The sequence below is a fragment of the Neomonachus schauinslandi genome, chromosome 5 (genome assembly GCF_002201575.2).
Source record: "Neomonachus schauinslandi chromosome 5, ASM220157v2, whole genome shotgun sequence".
NCBI lineage: Eukaryota > Metazoa > Chordata > Mammalia > Carnivora > Phocidae > Neomonachus > Neomonachus schauinslandi.
In genome coordinates this window covers 167727524-167747244 of record NC_058407.1, presented here as the reverse complement: position 1 = coordinate 167747244, position 19721 = coordinate 167727524, and the positions used below count along the sequence as shown (strand labels likewise).

General features: G+C 53.4%; 1 protein-coding gene across 2 annotated transcripts; it reads right to left on the bottom strand.

Moving 5' to 3' along the window:
* Positions 1–2932: 2932 nt before the first annotated feature.
* Positions 2933–19615, bottom strand: MDH2 (malate dehydrogenase 2). Of its 2 annotated transcripts, XM_021700585.1 has the most exons (9): positions 19438–19615; positions 13166–13334; positions 11632–11715; positions 11065–11174; positions 9684–9809; positions 6807–6884; positions 5224–5323; positions 4739–4890; positions 2933–3249 (listed from the first exon to the last, which is right to left on the bottom strand). In XM_021700585.1, exons 1-9 carry the CDS (start codon positions 19501–19503, stop codon positions 3118–3120), a joined length of 1017 nt encoding a protein of 338 aa, XP_021556260.1. In that variant the 5' UTR covers positions 19504–19615; the 3' UTR covers positions 2933–3117. The 2 variants fall into 2 exon arrangements, with proteins under 2 accessions (XP_021556260.1, XP_044771648.1); XM_044915713.1 differs by lacking the exon at positions 9684–9809.
* Positions 19616–19721: the final 106 nt, after the last annotated feature.

Here is a 19721-nt window from a genome sequence, read left to right as displayed (position 1 = left end):
ATGGTCATAAACACCATACACCCAACCCCTGGGTTTTTGTTCCTCGCTGAGGGGAGACGGGAGTCGTGTGTCAGGAAGGCGGCCAGAAGGCGGGGATGGCTGCCAGTCCCAGGACCAGGAGGCGCGTCACTGGAGCTTGGAAGCAGGGGCGTGGTTAGCTTAACCCTCCCCGATAACTGGCTGATGGACTTCTGCGTGGTGGGAACGGGGCTGGGAGTTGCTGCTTTGTCTCTGTGTCCCCGTCATCCCTTTCCTCCCACTCACTGCCACCCTATTTTGGGCCCTCAGCCCTTCTGCTGCGGAGCGTCCTGAGTGGGTCCTGCCGCCGCAGCTTTCCTGCTTAGAGGACAGCCTGCAGGCCTGGAGCAAGGGTGTCCCCTGGGCCTCACCCCAGTCTCCTGAGTCACACCCTGGGATCGTGTCACCATCCCTGTCCCCACTTCCACAGAAGGAGATCCAAGCTCTTCAGCCTGGCATTCCACACCGTCTCCAGAATAGTCCCATTCCCTCCTCCTGTGCCCTAGGCTGCAAGCCAAACATTTGGCCTTTCCTCAAGCCCATCTTGGGCCCATTCCCCTAAGCCCAGCCACTCCTGCGGCTGCCAGACAAGCCCGTCCTGCTCTCCCTGCCGTGGGAATCCAAGCCAGCCCGCAGGGCCAGCTCAAGTGCTCCTCCCTTGCTCCCTGCCTCCGCCAAAATATCCAGAACGAACCTGGTCCTGAGTCCTGCACTACTTCATCTGCACTCTTCTCATGGGCTCTCACGTACCTGACTTGATCCCTGGACGGCAGGAGGCCTATGGAGTAGAAAGAGCTCTGGGGTAGCCAGTGTCCAAAGCGTGGTGGGTCACCCCCCCCTCCTCCCCAGTATAATCTGGAAGATCCTGCAGTGTTTTCCATTCTTGGCCACCCCCATTCTCAGACTGCTAGGTTAGAACTTCTGAGAGGTGGGGGCTCAGGAAGCTGCATCTTTAGCAAACCGTTTGGGAGGCCCCCGTGTGGTGACCGCTGGTATGCGGAGATGCGCACTGACCTTCTCGAACCTTCCTGAACCTGCTCTGAGTCACCTGGTCTACTAGGCCCTGCCTGTCAGGGCTGCCGCAAGGACCCCATGACAGAGCAGATGACCCGAGAGAGAGCTGGCATGGCTTTTCACACACACAACTACCGGGAGGAATTAGTCCAAAGGCAGCATCCAGAGCCCTGCTGTTTACAGTAGCGAAACCCTCAGTGACCAAATCATCCAAGGGCAGTGGAGTGGTTACCGTGGGCTCCCCGTAAGGGTGACCCCGTTATGACAAGCGATAAGGGAAAATACATCTGTGCTTAGAGTGGTAGCTCGTCTCCAAAGGTGGCCCCTGAAGAACCAGGCCTTCCCGGGACTCCGGCCCTTGCGTGGCCGGTCCCCCCCCCCCACACACACACACCTGGGCCTGCCTGGGGATTCGCTTTCACCTCGAGGATAGGGCCGGTCTTGAGCCTGTCTTACTGCCAGGCAGTTTCTGCTTTTGCACTTTCGAGAACCCCAAGCCACCAAGTAAGAGATCTGCCCGCTCCGCAGCAGGGGCCCCGTGAAGAGTGACAAGCCCGGCGGCCTCCCCGGCAGCCCCTACACACCAGCACACACAAGCTACCGTCTTGGATGTGCCAGGCCGGCTGGGCCCTGCAGCTGGGGCAGAAGCCTTGTCAGCCTGCAGAAAGGCTGCGGGGGAAGGGGCGGGGGGGGGGGGGAAGACGAATGATGACACAGAAAATGGCTTTAAAGCAACTAGACCCGGGGGGCGGGGTGGTGCTTCACCAGAAGAGCAGGCTACAAAATGACACATGAGGCCCTATCTCAACTTTCAAAATAAACAAAAGAGGAGAAATACCATCACCCGTGATTATTTTCCTTTATGTTTTGGCTACATTTTATTTAGGTTTTTTATTTTTATTTTTTAATTATTATTTTTTAAGATTTTGCTTATTTATAGACAGAACAAGCAGGGGGAGCAGCAGAGGGAGAGGGAGAAGCAGGCTCCCCACTGAGCAGGGAGCCCGATGCGGGGCTCGATCCCAGGACCCCGGGAACATGACCTGAGCCGAAGGCAGACGCTTAACCGACTGAGCCACCCAGGCGCCCCACATTTTAGGTTTTAAACAGTGGACGCCTATTACTCTTATAAGAAAACAATGATGTCATAATGATAACACCCATTTTAGTTTTAAGGAGAAGCTGCTGTAGATTGAGGAGTGTCCCACCCAGGGCAGAGCTCCGCCCCCACCTGCCCTTTCACCCGGTCACTGGAAGGTCATCACTTGTGGCCACCAAGTTCCTTCTCAGGCACAGGGCTCTCAGTTTCCCCCTTTCCAAGGAATGGAACGCGCCAGACACTAACGGGAACAGGTCCTGCTCTAATTCCCCACATTTACCCTAAGCCCAGAGAATACAACCAACTTCCTGTTTAGGTCCTGCTGGAGCCACGAAGCCAGCCCTCCTGCGTCCCCCATGCTGCCCGGCAGCTGGTGCTGCGTTTCAGCCCCCGCTCCAGCCTTCACAGCTCTGGCCTAGGATGGCCCCCGTCCGGGAGGAGGAGATTTGGAGCGGGACAGAGGTTGGCCGAGGCAGCTCCGATGTAGAAGACAGAGCTGTCGGCTGAGCCAGAAACCACCACATGGGAGGAGCCGGGGACCGAAAACGGCGGCTGGGCATGTGCCACCAACTGTCACCCCGGGACACTGAGGACACGGAGCCGAGGGAGGCAATGGTGCAGAGCAGGGTTGGGAGGAACAGCTACTGATAAATTTTTCAGACTTTGTCGAAGCTACTGATGAAACCATCATGCGTCAGCCTGATATTTAAATAACATCTCGTTCTGATTCACGATGGAGACGCCAGACAGGCCCTCTGAAGCCAGCTCGAACGGGGAAGAAAGACATTTGCCGAGACCTTGAAAAAGAAAATCAAAGCCTGCTTTTATTGATGCGCCCACAGACAGACCGGCGATTTGGAAGGGATGGTGACGCTAACACGACACTCGTGGTTAACGCAACTCAAACACAGGAGGTAGGAGATGGCTTTACAGGGACATGATGCCTTCGTAAGTTAGGGAAACGGACTGCTCGCTGGCTGCCCCCCTCATTTCATGTTCTTCACGAACTCCTCTCCCTTCTTGATGGAGGCCTTCAGCTCGGGGATGGCTTCCGCTATCATCTTCTCTTCGAAAGAGGAGATCTTGCCGATGCCTAGATTCTTCTCAATGCCCTTTTTCTGGAGGAGACGGCAGGGGGTAAAATTGGACAATTTAAAATTTAAGAAGGATCACTGAAAATACTTAAGTTTTACAACAGGTTTCCATGAACGAGGCTGTTAAGGAAAACCTGACGTGTAACTTCATGACCCTGCCCGGCCCACCCGCCCGGGGCAGCTTGCTGAGGGAGCCCGGCCGGCCGGGACGGCGTGAGCTGTGCCTGGAGTCTGGGTTTCAGGCAGACCGCCCCCCCGGCTGGGATCCAGACCCTGACACTCACTCCGTGTGCACCTCGGCCAAGGCTGTTTCTTTATCTAGAAACCGGGCGGACGTACTATCCACCCCAAAGGAGGCCATGAGAACACCTGTGGGCGGCTTGGCACATGGAGCACTCAATCCTTAGCAGCACTGAATGTCATTCTCCTCGACACGGACCATACTTTTGGGTTCCCGTCTTTTGCTAGGTTGGTAATATCCACCCAAGTCCAATGTAATCAAGTACGGAGACGGGAGACCTCAGGAAAACAGCAGGTGTGTCACTGTGCCACCCCCACAGCTGAGCCCGTGTGTCTGCACCTGCAGCCTCGGCTTCCGGGCCGCCTCCCCGGAGAGCCCTCCCTGATCCCAGGGCCTGCAGGGCCTGCCAACTGCACACACCCGCGCCGCCCCGGTCCCGGAATGGTGCCTGTCTCTCCACCACACGGTGTCCCCGAGGCCCGGGGCCACATCTCAGGGATCTTTGGACATCAGGCTCTATGGGAAGGGCCTCTGGGTGGCCCGGCACGTCGCCAAACTGTTTCATTCGGGGCAGGAGATGAAGGCAACCGCCCCTCTGTCTGATGACAGCGGCTGCCTGCACATCAGAAATGGAAAGCTGGCTGGACAGTGTGTGAGTGAGACCTAGCAGTGTCTGCTCCCCGAACACTCAGGAAGAGTCACCAGACTGGACAGCTGCCTCCAAAACAGCCTGGCCGAAGCCAAGCAATGTGACGGGATGGCCTCCGTCCTAGACGCCACCACTTCAAGCGGACAACCTACAGCACGCTCCAGGAAGAAAACCAGGAAAATCTCACAGCTCGGTGACCTGTCTCCGGGCCTCCCTGGAAGAGGAATCCGGCTCGGCGGGCCTGAGGTCGGGACAAGAAGGAACAAGTACGAGCCAGAGGGTACAGCACACGGGCTGGCGGAGGGAGGCCTCTCCTTCAGAACTGTCCACGGCTGCCTTGAGGTGGAACAAGCGTTTCATCAAGAAACACGCCAAGTCAGCCGCTGACCGGCTGGCCGATCCACGGGGAAGGAGGGTTCCTACCCCATTTGAGGTTTCTTCCTGCTCTTACTTCTGGGACGTGGGACCACCCTCAAAACCCCCAGCACAGCCCAGGCACCGGGACGCAGTCACTGCACAGGGGAAAACTGAATTATGGAGCAAACAGGCCAGGGCTCCCCATCTTAAGTATAGAGAACGCACCTGCTTCCACCGTCACAAGCCCCAACCTTTGGGATACGTACCCCCAGCAGTAACGGGGTGGAGAAATAGGCACAGTCTGCTTCTTGGGACTTAACGAAGGAACACTCCACAACTCCTTCCTTTCCGTTCATCGCATCCACAAGGGAGAAGACAAAGCGGGCTCCGGCGTATGCCATGGACAGGGTGGCCGAGCCTAGGAGGACACAGGTGGGTCAGCCAAGCTAGCACCGCGACCGGAATATCCGGGCAAGCCTGCCCTCCCGGCTAAATAAAGCAGCTGCAAAACCTTCAGCTTCAGCTGTGAAGAATTTAGGTCGTCATCTCTTCATTTCGCAAACTCGTGAATGGCGTGGACCTCTACCGCCACTCTGCTCCACAAAGCTGGGCTGCCCCCTGCCACCAGCCTGGCTTAGCCCGTGAACGTACAGGAAGCCGAGAAGAGCATTCGCTGCCTGCCCGGGCCCTTCCGGTCTTCAACTGGGGACTGCAGCACGGCCTCACCTGGGGGCTGCCCCCGAGAACCCACCTGCTCCAGCTTTGGCCTTCACCACCTCTGTGCCGGCCTCCTGGATCCGCCCAGTGATGGCTGTTAGCTGGTCCTGGGGAAGGTCCACCTTGGGAGTGCACTGCGGGCCAAAGCCACAGGGACCACGTGAGCAGGTGCTGCCACCACTCCCAGACCCCACACTGTCCTCCCCCTCTCGTGGCAGACCCCTCCCCCGCCACTGCCACTACAGGGGAAACCGAGACCAACTCTGCTTTAAAGAAAAAGTCAACTTTGTTGGGAGGTGTAGGTGGCCCCTACCACCGGCCCACCCCCCCCTCCCTTTTTAAAGTGAGCTCCACACCCCAGGTGGGGCTTGAACCTCACAACCCTGAGATTGAGTCGCGTGCCCAGACGGGCACAACCTACCCCCCCCCCCCCCGCCCCTACTCATTTTTAAAGAACTTTTAATATTTTGGACTAATTTTAGACTTAGAGAAAAGTTGTAAAAACAGCACAAAGATTTCCCTCACCCGGCTTACCCCAATGTTATTAAGCATCTTACATAGCCACAGTGCAATTATGAAGATCCACGAAATTATCATCGATACATTAACTACAGACCTTACTCAAATGTCACCCATTTCAACACTACTGTCCGTTTCCTGTCCCAGTTCCCACCCAGGACCCCACCTCAGTCCGTTTCCTAATAGTCCTGTCTTCCTGGACGCTTGTCAAGAGGACTGACAGCTCGTTTTGTAGAACGTCCATCACTTTAGATTTATAGAAGGTTTCCTCATACCTTTCTCATTGGGTTATGCACTTTTGGCAAGAACAGCACAAATATTTTGTGTCCTCAGTGCATTATACTCAGGGGTTAGGACGCTAACTTAATATATCATTCTCAGTGGTGTTCACCTTGTCTCTACTCACTTTTTTTAAATTTATTTTTTTAAAGATTTTATTTTTAAGTAATCTCTACACCCAGCGTGGGGCTCGAACTCACAGAGCTGAGATGAAGAGTCGTAAGCTCTACCGACGGAGCCAGCCGGGTGCCCCTCTACTCATTTTTAAACAAAGCAGCTTTACCTGCTCTGACCCAACCAGGAATTCAGTGGTTTCCTGCAGCAGTTTTCATTGTGTGCTGGGAGCTGGCCACTGTGAGCACCTTCTGACCACACCCACTCCCACAGGTGTGGACCCCAAAGTGCTGGAGCCTGACCACAGCCCTGCAGGCCACTCAAGAACCACCCCCACCCCCGACAATGGCTGGGGCTATATCCACAGCAGGAATTCTCTCAAAATACGACAGATGCTTAGTTCTTTGTCAGTTGTCTTCAGTACCTCGAGGTGGAACTTCTTTTTTTTTAAAAGATTTTTTATTTATTTATTTGACAGAGAGATACACAACGAGAGAGGGAACACAAGCAGGGGGAGTGGGAGAGGGAGAAGCAGGCTTCCCGCTGAGCAGGGAGCCCGATGCGGGACTCGATCCCAGGACCCCGGGATCATGACCTGAGCCGAAGGCAGTCGCTTAACCGACTGAGCCACCCAGGCGCCCTCGAGGTGGAACTTCTTAAAGGTGTTCCCGGTATCACGGCTTCCTGGCAAGGTGACACACTTACCTGGGAGATCAGGGGGATGATGGTCTTCCCGGCATGGCCGCCAATGACAGGAACATTGACTCGAGCGGGATCCAAACCCTGGCCACCAAAGTATGAAGCTTTGTTAATTTTTAAAGCTCTTTGAGTATAAACCATGTCATATCCACCTAAAGGACCAATACTGGAAAAAATCCACAGAAGTCAGAACAAAGAAACCACAGAAACCGGAGTCCAGCTGTGTTCAGATCTCCTGCCATGGCCCCACCAACCGCACGGAACATCAGTTGGAGCAGCGCAGCAAGGAGTATGTGTCACATGGTGAGGTCACTTTGAGGGTCTTCCTTTACAGGGAGCAGAAAACTGTCTCCTTGTAGGGTCCCCCCATTGGTCCCTCAGAGGATAGTCCTCTTCCCCAGAGCTAGCCCAGATTCACATCCCCATACTTGGTCACAAAGAATGAGTCCAATTCCCTCCCCGTCATTGTAGAGCAAAATTCAAAACAATTCCAGAACACCTGGGGGTGAGAAGTCTGTCAATTCACAGTGATTAGGACAGAATAAAACTGAGCTGTAAGGGGTCAAAACACCATGGTTCTTTGTCAGGGCTTAATAGGAGAGGCTGATTCATTTGTTAAACTGGAGGCACAACACCCCCAATCTGCGGACCAGGTGTTTCTTTTTCTTTTTTAAAGATTTTTAAAATTTATTCACTTGACAGAGAGAGAGACAGAGAGCACAAGCAGGGGGGAGGCAGGCAGAGGGAGAGGAGAAGCAGGCTCCCTGAGGGGCAGGGAGCCCGACTTGGGGCTCGATCCCAGGACCCTGAGATCATGACTTGAGCCGAAGGCAGACGCTTAACCAACTGAGCCACCCAGGCGCGCCTGGACCAGGTATTTCTTAAGATGGTCCAAAAAAAAAAAAAAAAAAAGAATCCAGTGGGAGTTAAGGGAGGGAAGTGAGCAGTCCCCCAATGATGCTACCTTCCCTAAATGCCGCAGCTGCTAAAGAGAGCAGCCCTAAGTTAAGAACCCACCTTGCCCAGGAAGGGCGACCCAGCGTTGAGGGGGGCAGAGCCCACAGGACCAAGTTCACGGAGCAGGAAGCTCACACAGCGGCGCCTACGTGCCAAGGCAGTGTGCCAGTCACCAGGGACATAGGCAGGAGGCCCTGCTTTTGAGACCCTCACTGTTGATTACGAGACAGAGACAAGTAACGTCCCCGGCTGCTGTGCTGAGACGGCCACACAGGGCGGCTCTGGAAGCAAGGGCAGCCCTTCATCAGCCGGTAGGGGCTTTCTGGGACAGATGTAACTTCATCCGAGAAGCAGCAGCAGGACTTTGCCAAAAGAAGTGTATTCTAGGCAAAAGGAGCAGAAAGAGCAAAGGCCTGGGGCCATAAAGAACATGTATCACATCAGCAGAAAAGCCAAGAGAAGGTGGCAAAGGGGCGGAAGATGGCCGAGAGGACTGAGGGAGGCTCCAGACACTGGCGCTTTAAGGGCCAACTTTCATTCCTGATACAAATCAGGATTTTTCCAGAATGCCAGAGAGCCTGAGGGAGAGGACAATTCACTTAACTGAAGCTTGACAAGCACTAGGTTATCTGCCAGGGGCCAAGATCCCCCTTCCTCCACCTCAAACAGTAGAACTTCCCAGGCTATGACAGCACCATCCCGTAGAACTTTCTGCGAGAACACAGGAGCCACATGTGGCTATCGAGCATCTGAAATGTGGCCAGCGCAACGGAGGACACGAAATTTCTAATTTTCTGTAATTCTAAGTAATTTACACAGCCACGTGCAGCCACCACGTGCAGCTAGGGTGTTGCAGCAGGACCAGGGGCCCGGGGGAGATGGTGTGCTTTGGCCCCCAAGAGCTTGGGAGCACCACAAAAGCCCAAAGAGAATGAGCACTGTGGCTCCCAGGAAGCCGGGCTGTGAGCCTCAGGAGGCCCGAACCCCACCCTCCCGGGCTGTCCTTGGTCAGACTCAGCGGGAATGCCAGCTCCTCCGGAAAGCCTGTCCTGACTCAGTCAACTACCCTCCATGTCCGTGCCCGACTGGTTTTTACATTCCACTGGCTCTTGAATCCCAAGGCCTGGCCTGTCTTCTGGATCTCTGGGAGCCCCGCCCCCAGGAGAGGGGCTAAGGACGTGCCGCAGCATGAACGAAGACAGGGCACCGCACTCCAGAAGCGGACCTGCCTGGCACATGGGGCATACGATCAAGGCCAACAGTCTCATGTGTGCAGGACAACTGTTCCTACTTCAGAGAGGCCCCCTCATCTGCAAGCCAGCAAACACTGGCCCAGAAAGCCTCTCCCGGGCTGATGAAGGGCTGCCCTTGCTTCCCCTCAAGACACTTCCACAGGCCAGAGAAGTGGTTCTGCCAAGGACACCAGCACTGGCACTGGTCCCCGCCCCCCCAGGTACGGGCCCAGTGGCCCGGTCAGCAGCCCAGCGAGCCGCAGGTGACCGCAGTCAGAACTCCGTGCCAGGATCGATGATCCTGACATCTCAGGACTTCAGGAATGTTCCCAAATTCTTCATGTTTGCCGATTTTATCATTCATTTGACAGATACCATTAGCACGTAAAGCCTGTTAGTTCTAGTTTTTAGAGGCAAGGAACTTAGCACAGCCCAGCTGAGGCAGCGGGAAGTCTGGGAAAAAGCCCGGCCCCTCGATGCACCAGGGAGGACAGAGAGGGAGCAGAGTCAAGACTCCAGCTGGCTGCGGTTTAAACCTGCAGGGGTCTGTGTGGATCCCCCAAGGAAACCTGAGAGCTACTCTGCCCCACGGGGGCCAGCCCCAAGAGCACTGGAGACCCCCTGGTCTCCTATGCTCACCGATCAGCCAAGGACGTCCGGAAGGGAGCCTGAAGAACACCGATGCGTCCCTTACCTTCAGTTCTGCAATGAAAGTATTGGCTCTGACAATGTCCAGGGTCGTCACCCCGAAGATTTTATTGGGGTTGTAGACTCCGTGTTTCTTGAAAACTTCCGTTGCGATTGGGATGGTGGAGTTCACCTGGCAAATGCAAGAGAGAGGTGTAACTTGCCCTCATCCTGAGAGAAGAGACATGCCACAGACAGAAACATCTCTTCCCCAGACCACTAGCAAGTCCTAAGGGGCCAAACTACCCCGGTAACTTTGTTTACAGGCAAGCTGCCCTCGTGGTGGAACAGGTCACCGTGGGCTGACTTCCTACTCCCCCCACCCCCACAAAGAACCCTTCGTGGCGGCAGGTGCTCCTCCCCGTAGGGGCCCCCGGGGTCCATGGCTCAGATGTGCATGTGACCTTCCGGCTGTCAACCTAACAGTGAGGCTGACTCCACAGGACACCTCCCGCTCCCACTGGGGCCGACACCTGAATAAAGCAGCGCACTGCGCAGGGCCAAAACCTCAGACGGCCTCGGGTCAAGTCCCAGCTCGGCCACTCTGCAAGGTAAGCCTGGGCAACTGGTTTCCTCACGGCAGAGACAACCACCTCCCGAGGCCGTGAAGATTATGGGACTTAACAGACAGCGAGCGCTGACACAGTGCCTGGTGCACAGAGAGAGCATAATAAAGATGCAAGCCCACCGCAGGATTTACGCTAGGCGCTAGGTTAGCGTCCCAGCAAAAGCGGTGACTGCTCCCTACTGCAGACCGGTTGCCCCGAGGAGGGTGAGCTAGTTGGGGATCGGCTCCTCAGAGGCCCTGGGGACAAGCCCCAGGCGTGGATCGGTGGGCACGGCCCCCAGTCAACATCACTGTCACTGCATTTCCACCCAGGACCTGAGCCTCAGAGGCCGGCTTCACCCGGGAAGGAGGCACAGAGTGCGCTGCGGGCCAATGCAACCCAAGGGACTGCTGGGGAGGCGTGGGGGCTGCATGTGTGGGTACGGCATGTGTGCTCTCGGGAATCAAAGGAGAAGCTCCCCACAAAACCCCACGAGCAGGGCCCGGGGTGGCTGAGCAAGCCTGATGGGGAACCAGGAACCGCAAACCCCGAGCAGAACAGGGTAAAAGAGGTTAATGGGCCACCACAATCAGGGCTGAACGGAGCCTCAAGAATGGACTTTGCAGGTGGAGAAATGGACACAAAGAGGGGAAGTGACTTGAGTGATTTGCCCAAAGGCACATGAGTGGTGGGAAAACCAGGCTGGAATTCACACTTAGTTCATCCCACGCGCCCGCTGCTGCCCCTTAATCGGATTTTGGGCCCTGCAAGCACCTCCACCTCCTGCTCACTGCGGGCTCCTGGCACGGCATTAGTGGCCCACCTGCCAGCGGCACTCACCGGATTGGAAATGACGCAGATCATGGCCTCGGGGCAGTGCTGGGCGCAGGCAGCAGACAGGGTGGCCACAATGGAGGCATTGGTGTTGAACAGGTCATCCCGGGTCATGCCTGAGAAATCCAAGATGTTCACAAGGCACCAAATGAACCGCCCAGTGCTGTGTGTCAGTTGTTACAGGGAAACCAAACATTATACCCGTTCCAAGCCAATCTATCTTGTAGGAAAAACAACGTAGTGTGACAAGTGGAGGGGATGGAAGGCGGGGAGGGGGCTCAGGGAGGGAGGTATCTGAGGAGGATCCTTAAGGATCAGCAAGAGCTCCTGAGCAGCAGGTGGAGGAAGGGCACTCCGGGCAGACCGCATGCACAGGAACATGAGACCGGGCAGGGCACAGACACGGCAGACACGTGCCGGGCCAAGAAAGGGAGGCCTCTCTATCCCACAGGGACTGGGGAGCCTCTGGAATTCTTCTCTGCCACGGAGACGCTGACTCGATCCACTGTAATGGAAAACCACGTCCCCACCTGACTGCCAGGGATATGCGAGGCAAGGCTTCCAAACACACACCTGGTTTTCTCGGGACTCCTGCTGGAATAACCACCACATCGCAGCCTTTCAGGCAATCCGGCAGCTGCTCAGGTCCGAGGTAGCCTAGACACCCCCACCCCAGGAGAGAGCAAGTTCACCTTTTCTGATCTGGAGAGGCGAGCACGGCTGTGGGGACGGAGCCAGGGGAAGATGGCCCCCACTGGGTCCGACTGTTCCAGCCGCCTTTCACGCCACTTTCCTCCAGCCTCCGACTGCCTGGGTCCCACCCCCGTGGAATGGATCAACCGTCTAGCCACCCCCCCCCCCCCCCCCGTTCAGCTGCTTGTCTTTTTCGGACCCGCTAGCATCTGTAAGGCCTTCCTGGCTCCCAGTTCCAAGAGCTGCTTATTCCTTCCCCCAACCACCCGGGCGTCCTAACAAAAGCTCCATCTCAGGGTCAGATCTGAAGACACACTGAAAGCCACGTGAGAAAATCGTGGTGCTGATAAAGAAGGACTCTAAGTATTGGTATCTCTTGTTTATTCCTATCATCTGAGGGGAAAAAAAGGTCCATTTTCAAAGGCTGCAAGGGAAATTTGCTCTGATGACCAAAATTTGCTTTGATTTGGACTTTTCCCTTATTGCAGGAGCTTTCAGAAGCTCCAAAAGAAAACGAGCCAACAAATTCAGAGATTACGGAAGGCACAAAAACGTCTGAGCTGACAACTGACCTCCCGAGCTGTGCCCACCGGCTGAGGACGCATGTGAACACCATCACGCAGGGCATTCCCACACATGGCCAGCAGAGACAGAAATTACTACCACCTTTCTGGACCGCAATTTGGGACTTTACAGTCATACCTACTGATTCGACTTCTGGCTTCTAAGAAACAAGATGTAAGGAGGAAGATGTTCGTCACGGCTTATGTATTTGAATTTAGAGTAGAGCAAAATAGGAAACTGCTCAGTGACCAACAGTATAGGTAATAAACTAAACAAATGGTAAATTACAGTACTGCTTTAGAAATGACTTAACCAAGAATTTGGGGACGTGGGTAAATACTGCTATAAAGTAAAGGCAAGATAACCAGGATATATGATATGTATGACAACGAATTACTTCTTGGATGACATACACCCGTTTGCCTGACAGGAAGAGCAGATCTCCCTAAGGAGGCCGTGCTTTTGGGAACCTGGCAGAGGAGCCTAGGGTGGCGGGAGGGCTGGCCCAGGGCACGGGACGCCAACCTGCAGCCCCGGGGGGTAGAGCATTCCTACTGCCCCCCAGTCTCCAGAAGTCCCCGAAAGTCCCCATCCTATTACTTTTCAAATGAGAAAAGAATTAAAAATGGGAAGATTAGATCACCTTTGTTTTTCTGAAAGATGCTGCTATTTAAATTTTTTACAGGCTCAAGTCCAAAAAGACGTAGTCACTTGTGAATTCAGTTCTACGATGCACGTGGAAACCCCGAGTCTCTGATCTACTTTCACTGAAGAACCGTGTTCTATCGCTTGGACCCTGGTCTACTGGGGAGAAGGGAAGCAAAGTCTCCAGGCTCAGCGTGTCCAGTACCTTTCACGGTTGCTCTGGTCTCAATGTGGCTCAGATCGGCAGCCACTCCGGGCGTATGAGCAATATCGTAGAGGGTCAGGCGGCTCACCAAGGGACTGTTCTTGAGGAGAAGCGCAAGGGGCTGCCCGATTCCTCCGGAAGCCCCTAGCACGGCTACTTTCGCATTGTTCTAAAAGAGGCACAGAGAAAGGACTCTTAATACAGAATCGGGGGACGCCTGGGTGGCTCAGTTGGTTAGGCAACTGCCTTCGGCTCAGGTCATGATCCTGGAGTCCCGGGATTGAGTCCCACATCGGGCTCCCTGCTCGGTAGGGAATCTGCTTCTCCCTCTGACCCTCCCCCCTCTCATGCTCTCTCTCATTCTCTCTCTCAAATAAATAAATAAAAATATTAAAAAAAAATACAGAATCGGTATTAGAAGTAGTCACGTGATAGCCTATAAAATACTGCACTGGGTCTCTTTTATTGCTGTGGTGCCAAATGAGACACCAGCGTCGAATTTCTACCAGTCCAAAGGTCCGGTTTTCTTCTGAAGCGTAGAGGCTTATCTCTGGGAAACAGGGAACTTATGTCCACAGATGTTGTGACAGTCGGGGTCCTACTGCAAACACCCCCCGAAAGATGAACAAGTTCTACTCAGGCACCTGCCCCTCAACCTGCAGTTTTAACTATAAACAAACACATACTGAGCACCCACCAACAGGCCGTTCACTGTACGTGGGGAAGCAGAATGGGGAAGAGCCCTGCTGGCTCTGGAGGGGACAAGGGAAAGGAGCTGATGGGGGAGGGGGCACGCAGCATCAGGAGGGATGTGTGTTTCGAAAGGCTCCCTCCCTAGCAGTTAAGTTAGATCTGCAGCCTCAGGCGCCTGTGCCCCACACTTCGGGGTCTCTCAGGATTACCCGCCGGACTAACAAAGCCCACAGAGGGCCAGGCTCCTCGAAGCAGGACGGGGCTCAGGCCTCTGTATAGCCAACCATTTCTGGGTGACTCTGGCAGTGGCCGAAGTCTGAGAATCACTACTGCTCCACACCAAGCCAGGCAGAACAAGCAGCAGGTGGCTCTGGGCATGTCAGCTGCAGGGAAGAGTTAAAAAGTGATACAGTTGAGAGACTCGACTGCCTTGCTAGCATCTAGAAGGCTGGAGCTAGAAGTCAAAAGACTTGACCTCCGACAGCTACTTCAGAGCTAAGTACATCTAGACTGGCATCACTTAATCCCCTTCTTATTCTTATACCAAGGAGTGAGATTGAGGAGTCACGTGGCAACTCCACATTTAATCTTTGAGAAAGTGTCAGACTGTCTTCCAAAGGGGCTGCTTATTCATCTTTAAGGCTCACCTCCAATTCAATAGGCATGGACCTCCTACCTGCCACACGCCAGACTGACCTGCTAGCACCAATGACAAGACCTGCACACCGAAAGGCGTGCAAACCGAATAAACAGCATCTAGTGTGACAAGTGCCACGGAGGTAGACACTAGGAGAGAATTAAGCGTGAGGGGGTTTTGAAGGAGGAGCAGCAGTTTACCAGATGGACGCTAGAGGGAGGAGCTGTGGAGTACGGCCTAGTGAAGGGAAGCAGTCCTCTAGGGCTTGGGCATTGCTGGACGCATGTGGAAGAAGTAAGAAGGTAGGGACAAAGCTGAGAGCCTAGCAGAGTCTATCTGGTCCTTCTGGGCAATGGGGAATCGGTGAAAGGTCTTAGAAGCTGGGGAAAACATGTCCAGAACTGTGTTTTTAAAAAGACATGAAGCAGAATGGAAGATGGCCTGGAAATATCCAAGAATGGATGCAGGGAGACTACTGCAATAGTGCAAGCATGACTCAAGGTTGGGATCTAGGCAAGCAAGAAGGATGGGCGGGCTACAAGGGATTCAGTCACCTCCCCTCCCCTTCCATCTAGATGGTGAGTGGAGGGAGGAACCTGGCATGACAACTTGCCGGCTTGAGTAGACAACATTGCCTTTAAGCAAGAGAGGGAACTGAGGAGCGGTAAGGGGTCTGGGAGAAAGAATAATGAGTTCCGTTTTGCATGCCGAGTTTGAGCCCCTTGAAACATCCAGACACACACGTGCCCAGTAGGCTAAAGGCTTGGTCTGGAGGCCCTATGCATCTGCATTGAGATTAATGGTAGCCCCAGATGTGGACAAAACACAAAAGGGAACACAGTGACAGGAGCACTAGGGACAGAGTCCTGTGAACACCAGCATTTGAGGAGGAAGAGGAGTCTGTGAAGGATGATGACCAAATGGGACTTACGGCCACCCCCACCCCAGCCATTTCCAACAACTAAGTCAATGACTGCCTCTTGGTAACCTTTTCCCACGAGGGGCAGAATTTATTATACAGGACTTCACCTGAAACTCCTGCCATCCAGCAACCTCATCTACTGGGAACACCAGCAAAATGGTAGCCGCGGGCCATTTATCAGGTCCGCCCTGGGGCTGATACTGAGCTACGACTTTCCTTATCTGATTCTCAGAACTCCATTAAGTAATATTAAGGGACTCACTTTACATATGAGGAACTAAGGCACAGAAATTGTAATATACCCGGGCCCCAAAAGATAGCAAATGACGAAGCCTCATTATACAAAAGGTACCCTTCCCCACTAGGGCTCACTCAAGGCCTAAACAAAACTCCTCAGTGAGCTTATTTCTACTCTAACCTTACAAATGAGAAGGGGAGCCTATTCTGGGCCAGCAGGCAGCTGCCAAGGAAGGAGACAAACTAATAGCAGGGACAAGAACCTGAAGCACCATATGTGGTCCTCTCGGGCAGAGCCATCTGCTTTGGGTCCCTATACTCTCACTGCAGATCGTATTCTACAGCAACGGCCACTAGGAATAATGGACTTTGGTTAGCAAACCCCAAAACCAAAGCCCAAACAAAACCCACAGTGTGTCATCTGCTTAAGAAAAGTAAACCCCAAAAGCACATACAACTAAAAATCTTCAGTTTTATTTATTTTTTTTAATTGGTGCTGTAAAGGGGGACCCTTGACTTCCCAGAAAATGTAACTAGCCAGATCAACCCAAAATTGAGGTCTGGCAATCTCATCCACTTCTCGATCTTCAGTCAATCACTCTCACATCTTGTCTCTACTCCTAGAGACCTCCAATTCCAACTCCCACATTCCTAGCTCTGTTAGGCATTCCAATGGTCCCATAAGCCCAACTGTCTAAATAAATGTATGCTTTCTACTTCTCCCACCCTGTTCCCAAATAGTACCCGTGTCCTCCCAAATTCAAACCCTTATTAGAACCACTTCCTGCCTCTTCCCTTATTAGAGACACCCAGTTAGGACTTGGAGGACTTGGCATCTCAAACATCTTCCCAACCTTCCCCCCACCTTCCATTCCCATTCTATTATCTACCCTAGGCCCTCAGCTCCACCTCAAAACCATCCTTCTGAAAATTAACTTTTGATCATTTCACTTCCTTACTCAAGAATCTCCTTGAAGTCCCTCATGCCCAAATTACTCAGACTGGCTTCCAAGGCTGACAAGGGCAGTGGTTCCACTGTAGAGCCCCACACTGGGTGTAGAATTACTTGAAAATAGAAAAGATTGGGGCGCCTGGGTGGCTCAGTTGGTTGAGCGACTGCCTTCGGCTCAGGTCATGATCCTGGAGTCCCTGGATCGAGTCCTGCATCAGGGTCCCTGCTCGGCAGGGAGTCTGCTTCTCCCTCTGACCCTCCCCCCTCTCATGTGCTCTCTCTCATTCTCTCTCTCTCAAATAAACAAATAAAATCTTAAAAAAAAAAAAGAAAAAAGGAAGAAGGAAGGAAAAGGAAGGAAAAGGAAGGAAAGAAAGGAACTGACCTGATGCCCTTACTAGGGTCTTTAAGTGAATCAGTCCCTTATGATACATAAGATGACCTCCTCACTCATTCTGTTGCTTTCAGTGTTGAGGTGATGTCCTTATTTGTATATTACAAAGTTTCATCAATTTAATTAATATGTATAAAATACAGTCCTTCAGTGGTGGAATCTTTACAATGTAGAATGAATCTGTGGTATTGCAGAGATTAACTCATGATCTCTTTGCAGAAGGCCAATTTCCAAACTTGCTCATCTTTTCTGCATTGAGGAGTGGTTGTTAGCAGCACACATGCTCAGCAACTTTTGCAAATGGGTAACACTTCCTTCATTTGTAAGTTTGCTTTATAATATGTCTACTATGGTTTGTTTTTAAAGTTCTGTTTTTTGCGTTATAACATATATATTAGTATATAACTGCAGAAATAAATATATTGAGGCTGTGTTCTTGATACATTTTTTTTTAAAGATTTTTTATTTATTTATTTGACAGAGAGAGAGACAGCGAGAGAGGGAATACAGCATGGGGAGTGGGGGAGGGAGAAGCAGGCTTCCTGCTGAGCAGGGCGCCCGATGCAGGGCTCGATCCCAGGACCCTGGGATCATGACCTGAGCTGAAGGCAGACGCTTAACAACTGAGCCACCCAGGCGCCCCGATACATTTTTGTTGTTAAGGATCCAGGAGCACCTGGGTGGCTCAGTCAGTTAAGCCTCTTGATTTCCACTTGGGTCGTGATCTCAGGGTTGTGGGATCGAGCCCCAGGCTCAGCGATGGGCATGGGGTCTGCTTGAGATTCTCTCTCTCCCTCTCCCCCACACTCTTAAAAAAAAAAGATACAGGGGGCGCCTGGGTGGCTCAGTCGTTAAGCGTCTGCCTTCGGCTCAGGTCATGATCCCAGGGTCCTGGGATCGAGCCCCACATCGGGCTCCCTGCTCTGCAGGAAGCCTGCTTCTCCCTCTCCCACTCCCCCTGCTTGTGTTCCTGCTCTCGCTATGTCTTTCTCTGTCAAATAAATAAATAAAATCTTTAAAAAAAAAAAAAAGATACAGGATCCAAAGTCTCTAGACCAATGTACCTACTTCACTCAAGCTCATCATTCTCACTTACTCTAGTGCCTTCCAGTATCACCACTTGTATGTCCCATATGCACTTTAAATTCAACATCTCAAACTGAACTCCTGATATCCTCCCCCTACCCAAATCCACTCTCTTCCAGCAGCCTTTCTCATCTCAGCAATTTCAAAGCCCAAAGTCTTCGTGTCCTTCATTCTGGTACCCCTCATCCAACTGTCCCTCAGCAAATCTCACAGTCTTACCCGAGTTCAGTTCCCTTCCCCCACTCCTCAGCATCAGTCTTCAGCACCTCCACCTGTCCTAAGTTTACTCACTTGGGGCCTATCTCAAGTACCACCCCTTGCTCATCTTGGTATCTCCTGCAGCACCCACCACAGATCTTGGCGAGCATGGATACTCAATGCTCTTACTTGTGTACTTATTTTTCAAATGAATTGAATGCACAAGAAACTGATCTGAAGGACAGAAGCTAAAGCAGAAATCTGGAATCTTCTTTACTCATCAACTCCCTCTTGGGTGCAATAAAGAGGCAATGTGGGCATCTCCCGGGTTCTCAAACTTTAGTTATATTAGAATCACCTGGGGCACCTGGTAAACACACAAAAGGTGCAGGTCCTACCCTCCCTCAATGCACCCTGGCCCGTCCTTCATTAGCTTCCAGGTGATTCTAACACACACCGGAGTTAGAGAACCACCATCCTTGAAGATGACTAAAAATAGCTTAGGCTTAAGCACTACCAAACCAAGCCCTGCACAGTCACCACACCTGGGGGCAGGCCCAGTTCGCCCACAGCAAGCAGGATCCTTCAAAAGGGTCCTGAAGAGGAGGCAGCGTCTTTACGTTCTTAGAGGGAAAGCTTGATGATCCAAAACCCACTGACAGCGGGCAGGAGAGCGGACTTTTAACTCTCTGGACAAATGACTGTAACCTTGGACCAGTTCCCTACCCTCGGTATCTCAGTCGGCCTGCACTATGGAGTTAATACTTACACGTTATTTGTACGGATGCTACAAGAATAAGGTCAGTCGCTTAAAGTACTACAGAAAGTTGCCTACAAGCGTAAATTATTTTCGGCCCTACAGCCAAAGCTTCTCAACCTTGAAGTTGTGTAGACCAAGTGGAGGCTCTCTGGGGGTCCGGGGGAAAGAGCTCGGGGGGGCCTCCCCCCCCACCCCCCGCTACCGGGCTTTCTTTCGGCACGTCCCTTCCAGTATCCCGGCCGGCCCAGGGCGCCACAGGCGCGGGTCGGTACCGGACGACCCTGCGGTCTAGGCTAGCCCGGGGATCAGGGCTGCTCGCGAACCCAGAACCCACGTGGCCCCGGCCGGGGGGGGGGGGGCCTCCGCCTGCAGGTAGCCCCTCGTCGGGCCTACCTGGGCCGAGGTGCTGAAGCTGCGGCGGAGAGCGGCGCCCGCAGGGCGGGCGAGCGCGGAGAACATAGTTGGAGCGGGCGGGGAGCGGAACGGCAGGAGAAGGCGCAGGCGGCTGGCAGGTGACACCAACGACCTCCACACCGCACAGGGCCTCCCGGCTCCGCTCTGCCCGGCCTCGCGAGAGTGGCCCGGCTTCCGGCCCCACCCCCTCCCAGATCTCGCGGTAGCACGTCCATCTGGGCCGTGGAGGAGGAAGTCGGTGGGTCGCTTCCTGCGCGCAGGGA

Excerpts from the sequence above, each read along its gene's own strand:
- MDH2 (XM_021700585.1), bottom strand. The coding sequence starts at position 19,503 with ATGTTCTCCGCGCTCGCCCGCCCTGCGGGCGCCGCTCTCCGCCGCAGC. Across the intron at positions 9,810-11,064 it reads TCTGCGTCATTTCCAATCCG|GTGAACTCCACCATCCCAAT; the intron begins GTGAGTGCCGCT and ends TGCATTTGCCAG. Across the intron at positions 3,250-4,738 it reads CCACCCCGTTACTGCTGGGG|AAAAAGGGCATTGAGAAGAA; the intron begins GTACGTATCCCA and ends CGTCTCCTCCAG.